Below are 15,967 nucleotides of genomic sequence, written 5' to 3'. Positions count from 1 at the left end.
AAAGGGGGTTTGTGTTGGGATGTCTTTCAGGTGCCCAGTGGATGGGTGGGACGAGGATTCCTCTCTGCAGATGATGTACCAGTCCCAGAGGATAACGTAGGGTGTCTCCTATAGGGTGACTAGCAGGTTGGGATGAGGCACTTCCCACAGGGTGCCCAGCACATGAGGTAGCTTGGGAGGTTGCTTCTCAAAGGGGGCACCCATCAGACACAGTGGAGGGAGCCTGTCTGCTTTGTACATCCCTGCTGGAAGGGAGGAGATGGATCTGAGTGTCAATGATGAAGCTTCTCTACTGCTGCATAAGGCTGAGTGCACTATGCGGATACCAACCTTGGAGAACTGAGGACTCAGATCCGTGCCCTACCATGGCCAAGTGGGCTCCCTGCCATCCTCTGACCATACTGCTTTCTATTCAGGTATCTCCAGGGACAACTGGCATAAGCGTCGCAAGACTGGGGGCAAGAGGAAGCCCTACCACAAGAAGAGGAAGTATGAGTTGGGGCGACCTCCTGCCAACACTAAGGTGGGTGATTTGCCGGGGTTGATCAGTAATTGTGTTTTCATACTCAGGTTGGTGGTTGTGTGTCATTAGACTTTTAAATACATGCTGTATTTTGTGAGTGGTTAAATATCTGTCACTGCTTCTTTAAAAGGTGATATTTTCCCCTATGCTTATGGAAAGCAGTGATGCATTTTTGCAATAAGAGGCAATTGGAGTGATGAAACTTTCACCTTAGGTAGATGCAATGGACCGTTTTGGTCACTTACCGTATCTGCCGATGCTGGGGTTTGTCATAGTTACACTGACCACATTGCCTTTGAAGTTAGGAATTTGCTGGGCTGCTTTGCAAGCTGTGCAGCGTTCCAGCACCAACAGCACCCTGGTGTTTCTTTCGGACCATAGATTGGCCCACGCCGAATTCATACAGTGAGGGTTCGTGGTGGAAATAAGAAGTACCGTGCCCTTCGGTTGGATGTTGGCAACTTCTCCTGGGGATCAGAATGTAAGTACATCATAAGCCTGATGTGTTGGAAGGGAAAAGTTTTACAGCTGTGCTGGTCCCTGATACTGCTACAGAGTAGTGGGATGATGATGCACGCGTGGATTTGTAGGCTGGGTTTGAACATCGTGGAGCTTGCAGTGCTGGGTCTGAAGCAGCATGCATAGTGATGATAACTTTGACCTTATGTGGCCTTAGGAGACTTGGATGTCTGCTACGTTCACAGTGATTGGAGTGTTATAGTTACACTGAGTGACATGCTTGGGTTACTTTTTTACTGGGGGAGAATTACGGGGAGGGGCAAAAAAACTAAATACGGGTAGTTCTTCATAAATGCAACTTCTTCCATTTATTGATAAACACTTACTAAAAGTTAAGTGGTCCTGTACAAGAGAGAAGGAGCCTGGGCATGTTCAGTGTTAGTCAGCATGATGGTAAAGCCACCAGTTAGTAAGGTGGTGGTTCAGTGGCCAGCATAGTGTGAGGGAGAAAGGACATGCTTTCTTCTCCGTGATCACGGAAGGTTGTCCGTACTGTGGTAAGTGCTGTTATTCATAGACATTATAAGTACATTCAGGATTGAGCCCCATGTGCAGTGTTAGTTGGCATTTGTTGAGGTATCTTCCAATCCAGATATTTTATTTTTTAGAATTGCTTAGTCTTACATGAGATGAGTTCCAGCATGGCCACAGATCACAGTTTCACACCTGGGGTGAAACAGTTTCCAGGTGGAGGCTTCTGTCCTAGCAACAGAAAGTTGGACTGATGAAAAGTAGATGCTCCTCTTAGTTAAATTTAATTCACTGCCAGGGAAGCTGGAGGACATTTAATGGGTGGATGAGTGTGAGATGGTTTGAGAGTATGTGTGAAATGCTGTGGAATGTATTCTCAGTTGTCTGATCCCTGTAGGTTTGAATTCATACTCTTCTTTTGAAAGGCTGCACTCGCAAGACCAGAATCATCGATGTTGTCTACAATGCTTCTAACAATGAACTGGTGCGGACAAAGACCCTGGTGAAGAATTGCATTGTTCTCATTGACAGCACCCCATACCGTCAGTGGTATGAAGCCCACTATGCCTTGCCTCTTGGACGCAAGAAGGGCGCCAAACTGGTATGTCTGGGATTGTCCTTGTCATCTTGAGTCCTTGGAGAGTAGAGTCTGCCCTGCTAGAGGCAGTTAGCCATTGGGAGTGGACAGTGCCTGCCAGAAGATGGTACTGCCTGCCAGAAGAGGGTTGAGTACCCGTCAGTGATAACATTGGTTATCTGGGCTGCATTCCTGTCAACTCCCAGGATAAGTCTGGCTCTGTTAATGGAGTGTTCGGTACCACGGAGCTCTCTGAGGCATTGCACCCGTTTGTGCACAAGGACCTGCCTGTTGATCTCTTTGGTCTTCTAATGATGATACCTTTGTCCAGTTCTGCTACTGAAGGGAGAGCGATGACATGTTATGATGCTGAGGAAGACTTTGCAGATCAGGTCCTTGTGCTGGGAAATCATTGCTTAGATGAGAACCTTGTGGATTGCCTTTGATTTTGTTTAAGATCCAAACCCCAGACTGCTAGAAGGTATTTAACCCTCTACATGTAGCATTCAGCTTAAGGTTGTCTCCTTGCATTAGAAACAAAGCACTTTTAGCTGAGCACTGCGCAGTTGAGAAGCGCAGGGAGAGCTTGTAACCTGTCTGCTGGGACTTGCACCACACCCAAGTGCTCTCATTATTAATGTCTGGAGAGGGGAAGAGTATTCACTTTTTTGGAGGAGGATTAACTCAACAAGGAAACCTTTGCAGTTTCATTTGTCTAAGAGCACCCTTCCCTAGGGCACCGTGCTTTGTTGTCAGCAGTGACTCTGGTTAGCAACATTGCGTTTCTTGGCCTTGAAAGTGAAACCGCCTGGTTCTGTGGGGTTGAAGTATTTGTACCTCTGGAAGGTATGACGTGGGAAATGGTACAAGAGAATACAAACATTTCCTTGATGTTAGTGGAGACCACCTGCGCTAGCAGAAGGTGGCCGTATGTTTAACCTTGTCTTTGCTTGTGGTCTTGTTTTTAGACTCCTGAAGAGGAGGAAATCTTGAACAAGAAGCGTTCAAAGAAGATCCAGAAAAAATACGATGAGCGAAAGAAGAATGCCAAGATCGCGAGTATTCTTGAGGAGCAGTTCCAGCAAGGAAAGCTACTTGGTAAGTCCCTGGCAGCATTAATGTGGGTGGTGGTAAGGAAGTCAGGGCACAAACAGGATGCCAGAGCAGATAATATTCATGGTCTTCAGATCACTTAAAGTTCTACTCGCTGTGATAAAGGTAACTGCTGGGTGAAAGCGATGGGGGTGTTCTCCATATCTGCAGGAGTATCTTCTGGCTCTTAAATGTAACAACTTCTTTATCTTCTCCAGAGTTACCCCACTTGTGGTAGGAAGGGGAAATCTGTTTCTGGAGCTTAAATTGGTACATGTCCCAGCCAGGCCCCTGGAGTTGATCATTCCTGGTTGACCTTTGAGAAAAATAATGGGGCTCAAGACTTAAAAGATGAATAAAGACCCACGGGCTGCACTGTGTGTCAGAAAAATGTGCTACGAATGTGTAACAGTTTTGGCCAGTTTCAATTTTTGGGGAATAGTTCAGTGTTCTGAAGTCTTCTGGTGATGAGACCTTTGTCCAGTTCTGCTACTGAATTTGAGCGATGACAGTTTGGAGATCTGAAGAGGACTTCATTAGGGACTCAGCCCAGCAGAGCAGGTTCAAGAGCGTGATACCTTAGGGGGAGGTACTGGAGCCAGCACAGGAACTGGTGTACCTGTCACTGATTACTTGCTCCTCCATGCTTTTGCAGAGAGACTGCCTGCAGTGGTTTATTTCGCTTTTGTATATACTGGGGTGGTGAGTTATTAAACTTCTTTAACTGGATGACTTCTCCTTGCAGCCTGCATTGCCTCCAGACCTGGACAGTGTGGCCGAGCCGATGGCTACGTGTTGGAAGGCAAGGAGTTAGAGTTCTACTTGAGGAAGATCAAGGCCAGAAAAGGCAAATGAATAAAAATTATTCTGCTGAGAGCACGAATAAAACCCAGAGTCTACTACAGTAAAGGGGTTGTATGCCTGTTTGTGTGTGCGGGGTGGAGGGGGCCTGTGTAGCTTCTCCTGCCTGTAAAATGTGAAGGAAGAAGGTTCTCTCCTGGAATCCCGGAGCGCTATTTGTGTCTTCAGGCAAGCTCTGACCCCGTGTGCTCTCAACTAAGACGTCTCTCTGGGTTCTAGGACAGTGACTTAGTGGACCAAGCGGGTGTGGAGAAGAGTTGTCAGACTTGGCTCAAGTGGAGAATTTCCGGTATCGGAACCTTGCAAGCAGGAGAAAAGTGCAGATGTCAACCCCCATTGAGTTCTGGATTTCTGGGAGCTGTAGTGTGTTAGGTCAGTGGGGAAAGGGGTCCTGCTACCTCAGGAGGGTTCTCCAGCAAGCAACTCTACAGCTGTGGTGCTGTGTTCTAAGGCTCTGCATTTGTGTGAAGCCTGGCTGAAAATTTATCTCCAGCCTGTACAGCTGGTACCTCCTGCCTCCGCTTTCCAGATCACATGTCCTCTGGTTCAGGCCAGCAGCCCCTTTTGCGCGGCGTTTTCTGCCTGGTTGTACGATGGCCTTCAGGGTCTGGTATCTTTTAACCAAACTTGGCTGCACTGGTCGTTGACCAGCTGGTCTTTCCCTGACCTCCTTGGTATCATTCCAGTGCAAGATAAATTCCTTCTAGCAGAAGGGCCAGGCTCTCGTTGGCGGTCTGTCCCTTTCGAAAGCTGGGTACAAACTCCAGCTTTTTGCCCTGTCACTTGTGGCGGGATTGGAAAGCTGCGATGGAGCAAAAGATGGGTGTTCTGGGGCATGAGATGTCATTCCTTGGGGCTGCTGTCTTTAAAGAAAGCTGGGGTGATGGATCTCTGCGTCTAATTGCCAAATGCTTTGTGCAGGTGTTAGGGTGAAGTTAGGAGCCCATCTAAAGGCTGGTCCCAGGGCTGTGGGGAGCCAGACTCGCACATCTCATGCCAGCCAAGGGGACGCACTGCATGCTCCACCCCGCTCGTCTATTTTTACAAAAGCTTCATTGATTCATAGTGTGAGGCAGACTACCTACAGCCCCAGCTTCACAATTTTTAGCTCTGAACTGAAGGAGATGGTCCGTGATCATCTTCATAGAATCATAGAATGGTTTAGGTTGGAAGGGACCTTGAAGATCAGCAAGTTCCAATCCCCCTGCCACGGGCAGGGTCCCCCTTCCACTGGACCAGGTTGCTCAAAGCCCCGTCCAGCCTGGTCTTAAACACCTCCAGGGATGGAGCTTCCACAACTTCTCTGGGCAACCTGTTTTAGTGTCTCCCCACCCTCATAGTGAAAAATTTCTTCCTAATACCTAATCTAAATCTACCTTCTTCCAGTTTGAAGCCGTTCCCCCTCGTCCTATCACTACATGCCCTTGTAAAAAGTCCTTCCCCAGCTCTCCTGTAGGCCCCCTTTAGGCACTGCAAAGCTGCTATAAGATCTCCCTGGAGTCTTCTCTGTTCCAGGCTGAACAGACCCAACTCTCAGCCTGTCATTGTAGGAGAGATGCTCCAGCCCTCTGATCATCTTTGTGGCCCTCCTCTGGACCCACTCCAACAGATCCGTCTCTTCCTTATGTTGGGGGCTCCAGAGCTTGATGCAGTACTCCAGGTGGGGTCTCACTGGAGTAGAACAGAGGGGCAGAATTACCTCTCTTGACCTGCTGGCCACACTTCTGATGCAGCCCAGGATACGGTTGGCCTTTTGGGCTGCAGTTGCGCATTATGAGCTCATGTTGAGGTTCTCGTCAATCAGCACCCCCAGGTCTTCCTCAGGGTTGCTCTCAATCCATTCTCCACCAAGCCTGTATTTGTGCTTGGGATTGTCCTGTCCCACGTGCAGGACCTTGTACTTGCTGAACTTCATGAGATTGGTGTGGGCCCACCTCTCCAGCCTGTCCATGTCTCTCTGGATGGCATCCTTCCCCTCCAGAATGTCTTGGCCCAAGCAGAGCTGTGGTGAGACACGTCTCTAATTTCCTGATGTGGACCATCTGTCCCACCAATAACTCGTGCTTGGTAGTTGGGGTTTCTTTTAAGTTTTTCCTGCGATGCTCTGCCGTGGGTGGCAGCAGGAGGTGCTAGCGGGCTCAGGTGCCCTGGGAGGTGTGGGTTCATCCTGCCTTGCTGGCAGGGAGCCAAAGATGGATCTGTGCCACAGAAGAGGGGGCACCCAAACAGCATCAGAAGACGGTACCCATTATCTTGATGGCTACAGCAGGAGGTTTGTGCGGTGGTGGGCTTGGCACTGCCTTGCAGCTCGGGTCTGTGGTCCTGCGGGCACTGCGAACAGAGCCATGCCCAGCTGGGTGCAACTGGCTGAGCTTTTGGAGTCCCTTGGCAGCGTCTGGGACTTGGGCTGGGTGGAACGTTTGCACAAGCACATTCCTTCTCCATAGTGATGCGGGGTAAACTTTCCCTGCTCTCCAGCAACGCCTGCTTTCCAGAGAGGTGGGGTGGAGGCAATAAAGGGCGCTCGGGAGGGTTGCGTCACGGCTGCTTCCTCTGAGTGTGTTTCTTCTCGCCCTCCGCAGAGCGCAAACAGGATTCGGGGTGTTTCTGGGGGACTTTGTACAGATGGAGGAACTGAGGCTTACGGGGCAAGTGCCAACTTGGTGTCAGAGCAGGAGCTGTAACCCTGGTCCCCCATGAGCAGGATGATCGTGGTGATTTCATCAACGCACACTGCTTGTAAAGTTACTGCTCCGAAAAATGCCGCTGCTAAGGGTGACGTCCCCTGGGAACAAAAGCGGCGCCTATTGCCCACCGGAGCCACGCTGTAGGTGTGACATGGGAACTGCACGTGGCTCCCACGGTGGCTGTGGGACCTCTCACGACTGGGCCACGGGATGAGTGGTTTCTGCTCTGGCCCTGGCGTCGCCCCGTGGGTGTGCACAGGGATTTACCTGCCCGGGAGGAGGAAAACCTGTCCCGCACCGAGCCAGAAAGAGACGGGCAGGGGCTGCGGTTAAGCACAGCTTTAGCCTGGCTGGGTCTAAGGACCTTCCCCACTTCTGCAGGTAGGTTAGAGGGCTGAATTTTTTTTTAAAAAAGCTACTTTCCGTAGGATGAGCAGCCAGCAGCATAACCCAAGTGGGGTCACGCGTCATCCTGAATGCTACTGCTTGATGTTGAGTGGCTCTCTCAGCTCCACGCCATATTAACTTCAGGGTGTTTTCATGGAACATGCTTCTACCCAGAAAATGACCTGGTGGTTACGCTTTAACAGGTCCAGCAGTGCCCTGGAGGGTAGCAGAGGAGGAGCAAGGCTCCCTTGCTGGATGGAGATGGGAGATTTAAAGGAAAGGTGGCCTTGAGAAAGGGGGGCTTGCAGGAAAAGGAATTTTTTTTTAACAGCTCTGCTAATATTATCAGGGGAAACATGTCTGAGCGCAGGACTCCTACAGGGCAGCACGTTACACAGGACAGCGTCCAGGCGGGTTTTGAATGTCTCCAGAGTGGGAGACTCCACCACCTCTCTGGGCAGCCTGTTCCAGTGCTCCACTACCCTCAAAGTAAAGAAGTTCCTTCTCATGTTAAGATGGAACTTCCTATGTTCAAGTTTATGCCCATTACCCCTCGTCCTATCACTGGGCGCCACTGAAAAAAGACTGCTCCCATCCCCCTGGCATCCTCCCATTAAGTATTTGTATGTATTAATAAGATCCCCCCTCAATCTTCTTTTCTCTAGACTAAAGAGACCCAAGTCCCTCAGCCTTTCCTCATAAGAAAGGTGCTCCAGTCCCCTAATCATCTTTGTTGCCCTTTGCTGGACCCTCTCCAGCAGTTCCCTGTCTTTCTTGAACTGGGGAGCCCAGAACTGGACACAGTACTCCAGATGCGGTCTCACCAGGGCAGAGTAGAGGGGGAGGATGACCTCCCTCGACCTGCTGGCCACACTCTTCTTGATGCACCCCAGGATGCCATTCGCCTTCTTGGCCGCCAGGGCACATTGCTGGCTCATGGTCATCCTGTTGTCCACCAGGACTCCCAGGTCCCTTTCCACAGAGCTGCTCTCCAGGAGGTCAGCCCCCAACCTGTCCTGATGCATGGGGTTATTCCTCCCCAGATGCAGTACCCTACACTTGCCCTTGTTGAACTTCATAAGGTTTCTCTCCACCCAACTCTCCAGCCTGTGCAGGTCACGCTGAATGACAGCACAGCCTTCCAGCGTGTCAGCCACCCCTCCCAGTTTCATGTCATCAGCAAACTTGCTGATGGTACGCTCTATCCCTTCATCCAGGTCATTGATGAATATATTGAAGAAGACTACACAGTACTGACCCCTGGGGAACACCACTTGTTACTCGCCTCCAACCAGACTCTGCACCACTAACCACAACCCTCTGAGCTCTATCTGTCAGCCAGTTCTCAATCCACCCCACTGTCCATTCATCTAACCCACACTTCCTAAGCTTGCCTGTGGGGATGATGTGGGAGACAGTGTCAAAAGCCTTGCCAAAGTCAAGGTAGACAACATCCACTGCCCTCCCTTCATCCACCCATCCAGTCACACCATCATAGAAGGCGTTTTTTGTTTCTTCTTCCTTCCTTCACATTTCGGAGGCCTCCGGCAGCCAGGTCCCCCCCAGGCAACCACCAGGCACGGGTGGCTTGTGGCCTCATCCTCTGTCTCATCCTCCTTGATGCAGGCCACTGACTCGCGGTCCTTGGAGCGGTTGAGGTATGGGGAGGGGAAGACACCATCTGCCCGGGGACACTGCAGGTGAGGGTGACCCTGGCTGCCCCAGCCAAAGTTTTTGATGCTGGTGGCGGGGGATGCAGCGGTGAAGAAGTGGCTGAGCAGGGGCGTCTGGGTGCACAGCACGCTCGGTGAGGCCTCCACCGGCTGGGTCTGCTCCGCATCCTCACCCATGCTGGGGGAGGCACGGCAGGGTGGTGGGGACAGGCTGCCATCCTCAGCAGGGACGCCCAGCACCACTCACCGCCTCCATCCCAATGCATTCGCAAGCAAGGAGCAGCTCCTGGAAGCCACGTCCCTCCCCCAGCAGCTCATCCATCGCCCAGTGCAGCCCCCAAGCCCCACAGGGGTTGGGCAACGCGCTCCCGGGGAGGGATTTGCTGTTTGCTCGCTGTAATTGGGCCCTGGGGAGGGGACAGGGACATGAGCCCGCTTGTGGTATTGCTACCCTGAAGCAGTTGCCTTCTTTTTCTCCAGCCCCAGGGCTGCACCGTGCCCTCACCGCATGTTGAAGGTGGAGCCCAGGAACGAGGGCTTCAAGGTCTCAGCAGCTGTGGCCATGGCGTGGGGGGGGCTGAGCCATGGACTTGTTCCAGTATTTGTCCTTCATGGCAGGGGGCAGGTTCTGGTACGTGTCATCCATGGAGAGCAGGGACACCTGGGCACGGCAAAGGCAGGGGACAGGGGTGGCTTCTGAATGCTGTCCTCAGAGATGAGGGGCTGAGCAGCACTGCCAGGCTGCTGAGTGTCCCTTGGGATGGTGCTCACCCTGCCAGGGGGAGCACACATGTGGAGGGACAGGGATGGAGGGACAAGGTACAGCCCTGCTTCCTTGCGTGGCAACCTATTTTGGACAAGGACTTGTGTGGCCAGGAGCAGGGCTGGGGGCTGGCAGGGCACAGGTCCCACTGCCAGGGGGCAGGAGTGTCCCTGTGCCCCAATTGCAGCAGCCTCACACCACATCAGCCTGGCGCAGGACCCACCTGCAGGTTCCTGTCTATCAGCTTGTTGGTCTCAAAGTCATCATTGTCTTCTCCAAAAGGGTTAATGATCTGCTCTGCAACCTGGGGAGGGTGGGAGCCAGGTGAGACAGGTGATCAGGGACAGGGACACCTTCCCACCGGGATCTCCATCCCACAGTCCACCCATGAGGCAGATGAAACACATAGGCTTGGAGCTCCATGGTACCCCAGTGTAATGGCTAGGCTTAGAGGATGTGTCCCCAGGAGCAGCTAGCTGTTGTGCGATGTCCTGGGCCAGCCACCCCTGCAAGACCAGTGGGGTGCTCAGGGCCACCTGGCCACCCCTAGCCCGTAAAGCAAAGTCTGCCTGTGTGGCCACATCCCACCTTCAGCCAGCCGGTGTAGAAGAACTGAAGAAGGGTGGAGAAGAGGATGAACCTGTCCAGGTCCCCTTCCTGCCCAGTCTCCAGTGGCTTCAGAAACTGCCACCTGATGAGGTGGAAGGTAAAGAAGGAGTAGATGGCAATGGTGACCACCTGCCAGAAGTACAGGTCAGCCAGTGGCAAGGGTGGCAGCCAAAGGGGACTCATGGCACAGGAGCAGCAAGGATGCGAGAAGCTCGGCCAGTCACTGATGCTCTTGCAAGCTTAAGGCTAAAGCCCACTGTCCCACTGCCCGGGCTCCTGCACAGCCCCGCAGAGCTGGGAACCAGTGGCCATGCCAGATTGGGCACCAGAATTCAGTGGGGGACTAAAGTGCTTTTAGGAAGGGGAGTAAAGTGCTCCCCATCGGGGTGCAGGGAGGAGGCTGTGGGGCTCCTCCACCACTGTGGGGTGGAAGGAGCTGGGGTCTGGGCTCGGGGGGCCCACGGGGTGCATGGGTACCCACCTGCGTGTACAACAGAGGGATTCTGATCCAGTCGTAATGGAACAGCACGCTGCACTTGGCCCGGTAGAGATTCAGCTCCTGGGCAGAGAGGACAAGGATGGATGACCCAGGCTTTGCATGGTGCCTGGTCTGCCCCGTGCAGCCGGTGCCGACTCACATCCGTGAGCAGATGGAGGGCCACGTCGTCGTGGATGCGGCCATCCCACCTGGCCTGGGCCACCAGGTTGGTAAACCACACACAGGGGATCCAGCACTTGTTGAAGTCGGAGTGGAGGCTCTCAAACTTCTTGCGCTCATCCTGCGTCATGAAGCCTGCGGCGGGGCAGAGGCTCAGTGCCATGGCCCCTGTGTTGGCAGGGAGAGACGTTTTGGGGACCATCCCCAGTGGGAACACAGGGTTTTCCAGGTAAAACTCCATCCCCTGGAGGCAAGCTCTGGGCAGAGGGGACATGGGACTCTTTGGGGGTGAACATCTGTGCAAGGATGCCACCCTGTGTGCGGGGCAGTTTGGGGCAGGGATGCTTGCAAGGATCCCCAGCCACCAGCACACCCTCCCAGTGACAGGAACACATCTGTGGCCCCCAGCTCTCACTCCACATTGCAAGCCATCACCCCCAGGTTTTAGCTTCTCACCCTCTTCCACCACATGGTCCAAGGTGGGGAAACGCTTGAGCACCCTGGTGCTGACAGGGCGCAGGATGAGGACCGCCAACAGGTTGGCGTAGCGGATGAGGGTGCACCACAGCATCCGTCCCTTCTCGTCCTTTCTGTGGACATTGCTGGAGATGATGCACATGAACTGGCCAGGCAGGGGGATGCTGGTATACTGGGCCCACCACTGTTTCACAATCAGGGTGATATAAAAACCTGCACTGGGAGATAGCGCATGGGGCAGCTCAGCACGACCGGGTGGTGGGTTGAGGTGAGGACGAGCCCACGTCAGCAGAGATGCCATGTTTCCGGGGGTGACAGATTTCTCTGTGGCTGGGAGATAAAGCACACTTTGTGCTTTCTTTTGGGCTGCCCTCCCCAGGGATGGAGGTGGGGATGTCCCCAGCTCTTCCCTGCCCTGGGTACAGGTGGCACAGGGCAGGACAACCATCTCTTGTAGACAAGGTGCCCCTTTCCTGGGCATGGGGAGGAGGGTGCAGAGCGGACCAGGGGAAATCACAGCCTCCCCATGACGTCCCCAGGGCCAGGGAGCTGTGCTCGGTGGGTCTGGGAGCTAAATGCCAGGTTCCTCCATTGCCCATCTGATGGTGTCCAAGAGATGTTTTGGCATGGGGTCAGGATAGGCAGTGGGGGCATCCTCAAGCCACCAGCGCCAGGGGAAGCATGAAACCCCAACTCCCGGGTTCCAGCGAGGGACCCATACCTAGGAAAAATGACATGGGGATGAGGTCCGTGGAGCTGTTGCAGTGTTGAGCCACTTTGGTATAGAGGCACTTCTCAGTCAGCAGCTGCCTGCAGCAGACACGCAGAGGGGTCAGGGACATGCAGCAGGGTCAGGGACATGCAATGAGATCAGGAGTGAGTTCTGGGGCTGGGGCACTGCCTCGGACCTCCACAGAAAGCCATTGCCCGATTCCTCTTCTCTTTGCCCCCCCTGCCCTTCCCTGCCTACTCCCACCATCCCTGGGGGAGTCCTCTGGGTTTCTCCCCTCCCTGCAGGGACCCCAGTCCATGACCGATGGGGCATCTCTGCACATCCCAGTGGGTCAGCAGGGAGGGACATGACCAGTGGTGACACACCGACCCTGCTCACTGGTAGACGAAGCTGAGCACGGCATACAGCACCACAAAGACCATGAACTCCTTGTACAGCAGCTTGGAGATGCTGCTTTTCCAGCGGAATCCTTCTCTTGCTGGCTAAACTGGGGAGAACTGGGTTTCCAGCTGCCATCCAATCTGCAGGACCTAGGGATGCTCACTCTCTCCCACACGAAGCACTATGGCCCGTCAGCGGGATCGCCCACGCAGCCACCCTGCCCTTCCCACGTCTGCCACAGCCACTGCCCGCTCCCTGCCTGCTCCCTCCTGCCCTGCCGGTGCCTCTTCCACCTAAATACCCCAGCATGGGGCTGCACGGCCGAGCCCTTCCCGTGATGGATTTGGGCTGTCAGAGGCTGGGAACAGGGAACTCAGGGTCGGTCACACCTCCCTGCCACCAACCGTGGCCGGAGACATCGGTGGTGGCTACAGGTGCTGGCACTGGGGCCGGGCAGCACCCAGCGGAGTGGTTTGGGTCATTCCCCTCTGCAGCCACGGTGGCTGAATTTAGGCTCCGTGAGAAGGAGAAAGGAAAGGAGGGTTGCATCGCTCCTGGCAGGCCTGGGAACGGGACCTCGGGGTGTGCGGGCAGAGCGGGCAGCCAGGGAGGGCTGTGGGATATTTTTGGAGCACGGGTGGAAAACGTCCCTCTCGCTGCTCAAGTCCTCACTGCCAGCAACAGGCTGGGGGCGAGGTGGGGGGGCCTGCAGCCCCTGGGGACGTCTGGCTGACCCCTGGCTGTGCTGCCTCAGCACTGTGGCAGCTCCTGGTCCCTCCATGTTCCCAGCGGAGGGGGGTGGGGGGGTGGAATTGGAGATGGCATCAGCTGGGATGTCCTGGCTCTAGTACCTGACAGGGAGTGATAAGAGGCATATTAAAGGCTGGCACAGGGCCACTTTCCCAGGGCCTGGGAGGGAGCGGGAAGGGAAAACAATCCGGCAGGACATAAAAGAGTGGGAAACATCCATGAGTGACAGCGAGCTGTGCAGGGAAATCATCCCGTCCTCATCCCCGACCCATACTGGGGTTGGGACTGAGCACTGCCGGGGCTCGTGGCTCGTCCCGCCGTGGGCTGTCGGAGGCCATGCCGCGCTCTGCAGGAAGCACCGCTTCCTTTGCCGGCCGGAGCTCCGCGTCCTGCCTTGCCCAGCTCCCTCCCTTCCTGCCCGGGCACAGCGCCCGGCTCAGGCCCGGGATGGCTCTGGTGTGGAGCACGGCAGCCGCAAGGGCTTCCAGGCGGGGAAATGTCCCCCTGGGTAGGGGGGACAGGGTTCAAGGGCGCCTGCCTCTCCCCATCCCTGGAGAAGGGCTGGAGCATCCATGGGTGAGACTCACTAGAGGGGGTCCCTGTGCAGGGGGGTGATTTGCAGCACCCCCAGCCTTTGCTCCGTTCCCAGGAGCCCCACAAGTTCCTGCCCTGGCCGGGAACTGTGGCATTTACATCAGGCTGACACCTTCCTGGCTGGGCTGTAAATCATGGCACAAAGGCAGAGGATCCTCTCACCCCAAGCCAGTCCTCAGCTCTGCTCCGCCAGGCCGGCAAAGCGTCCCCGGGGCTGCTGGATGAGACCCACGCTGGGGCATCACCCAGGGCGTGGGAGGGGAGACGGGGTAGGAGCGAAGCCCCCCATCCCTGCACTCCCCCATGTCCCTTCAGTCGGCTCCCCACCACCCCAAACCACACAGACACAGGGATGGAGCCGCACTTCCAGGAGTAAAACGATTTATTTCTTATTGAGAGCTGAATCCTACAGGGCCTGGCAGCACACTGGGGAGGGGAGGCTGCAAGGGGCCCCTCCAGTGCCTCCCTGCGTGCGTGTGCAACTTGCACACCCGCTCCCACCCACCCCTGCGCAGTCCCCGCACACACGTGTGCAAGCACACTCATGCGCGCAGCAGCACGTGTGCACCGGCTGTGTCAAGCCCCCGTGACATGTAGTGGGACATGGTGGGATGTGGGGTGGGCAGCAGGTAGGGCCACCCCAGGCTCCCTCTGCCAAGCCCAGGACACCCCATCCCCACGTGACGCTCCCTGCAGACCCCATGGGCAGAACCAGCCCCATTTCATGTCCCCAGACCCTGTTCGCTGCAGGCTGGGGAGCAGCAGGTCCGTGCCAGATGCCGTGTGGCTCTAAAGAGAGAGGATGGAGGCCCCGGCTGGTGGGTCTGGCACACACAGTATTGTCACCTGGTCCCCAAAAGCAGCCCCCACCTCCTCTTCACATCCTTCCTCAGGCACTGCCAGCCCATGCGTCCCCAAACACCGCCAGCCTGCAGCAGGGTCCCCAGTGTCTGAAGTACCCTCGTACCCCCTGCCCAGCTGCAGCACATGGCAAGCGAGGGTTGCACATGGTAGTGCAGGGGAAGGGATGGGAATTTGGGGGTGCAAACAGCTGCTGTAAGCCACAGGCGGACAGCTCATGCCTCTCCTGCTCTGCTGGCTTTCGCCACTGCCCGGCCCCTGCCATCCTCCCGGCATGTCCCAGACACAGCCTGAGTCCTGGCATCAGTGCAGGTCAATGTTCTCATACTCCAGGTTGTCTGAGTCCTCCAGCTCGATGCCAGGTACCAGGTTGTAATAGTTGGTTGACTGACTCATGTAGATCTTCTCCCGGTCAGCAGAGTCCTTCAGGACTTCACTCACGCTGACAGTGTCCACCTCTGGCTCACTGCCCCCCAGCTCCTCTGCCCTCAGTGCCGGGGTGTCCCGCTGCCCGCCCGACCCCGTGCCCCGCTGCCCTTCATAGGTTGGCACCTGGGAACTGCTGGGGGATCCCACAAGGATCTCCACCTCCTCGTAGAGGTCCCTGCTGCTCTCCAGCGGGTCCATGGCGGGCTGGAGCATGACCTGAGTCCCCAGCAGCACCTTCTTCTCTGTCTCAGAGGGGGCAGCAGGCAGCTCGTAGGGAACGTAGTGGTGGGGCTCCGCAGGCACTGTTGTGTTGCCTCTCTCTGCTGCAGCTGGGTGGCTCTGGGACCTGCTCTGAAGGCTGTAGTTGGTCTTTCTCTTCTGCCTGCAGAAGCACCAGGTGATGCCAGCGAGGATGAGGAGAGGGGGCAGGCAGATGAAGAGGGCGGTGAGGCTGTGAGAGCGGCACAGCTCATCCCGTGGGATGCTCTGGAGGTCCACACCACGGTACCGCTCCGGCGTGTGGCAGATAACCTCAGCAGCCAGGCTGGGCCAAGCCTCCAGGTTGCTGAGCAAAGGGCAGCTGCAGTCCCAGCTGTTGTTGGAGAGCTGGAGCTGGAGCAGAGAGGGCTTTAGGAGGCTGGCAGGAAGGAAGGTCAGGGCATTGAAGCCCAGGTAGACCTCCTGGACCTGGGTCGATGCTTTCAGGAAGGACTTGGGCAGCTCCTGGAGCTGGTTGCTGTCCAGATGAAGGACCCTCAAATTAGGGGCATCTTCCAGAAAGCTTCCAGGGAGACTTTCCAGCAGGTTGTGACTTAAGTGCAAGATCTCCAAGGCAGGGGGGACTCCCTGCGCATTGCTGATGGCTGTGATGCTGCAGTGCGAGAGGTAGAGCTCCCGCAGCCCCCGCACCCCTACCAGCGTG

General features: G+C 55.5%; 2 protein-coding genes across 2 annotated transcripts; one reads left to right on the top strand and one right to left on the bottom strand.

The window, feature by feature from the left end:
- The first annotated feature begins 19 nt into the window (after positions 1-19).
- Positions 20-4,091, top strand: RPS8 (ribosomal protein S8). Its single transcript, XM_009884858.1, has 6 exons — positions 20-96; positions 352-523; positions 905-1,004; positions 1,939-2,114; positions 3,059-3,188; positions 3,928-4,091. The coding sequence occupies exons 1-6, from the start codon at positions 20-22 to the stop codon at positions 4,035-4,037; spliced, it is 765 nt and encodes a 254-aa protein (XP_009883160.1). The 3' UTR covers positions 4,038-4,091.
- Positions 4,092-4,314: 223 nt separating this feature from the next.
- BEST4 (bestrophin 4) lies at positions 4,315-13,499 on the bottom strand. Its single transcript, XM_009884857.1, is given in 12 exon segments — positions 4,315-4,342; positions 8,699-8,968; positions 9,296-9,369; positions 9,371-9,451; positions 9,777-9,857; positions 10,142-10,291; positions 10,644-10,721; positions 10,801-10,955; positions 11,277-11,510; positions 12,019-12,107; positions 12,409-12,508; positions 13,436-13,499. Coding segments are annotated over 12 exon segments (1,404 nt in total).
- Positions 13,500-15,967: the final 2,468 nt, after the last annotated feature.

The sequence above is a fragment of the Charadrius vociferus genome, unplaced genomic scaffold, assembly GCF_000708025.1.
Source record: "Charadrius vociferus isolate BGI_N301 unplaced genomic scaffold, ASM70802v2 scaffold163, whole genome shotgun sequence".
Taxonomy (NCBI): domain Eukaryota; kingdom Metazoa; phylum Chordata; class Aves; order Charadriiformes; family Charadriidae; genus Charadrius; species Charadrius vociferus.
The sequence above is the reverse complement of the archived record's forward strand: the minus strand, read 5'-3'. Positions and strand labels throughout refer to the sequence as shown.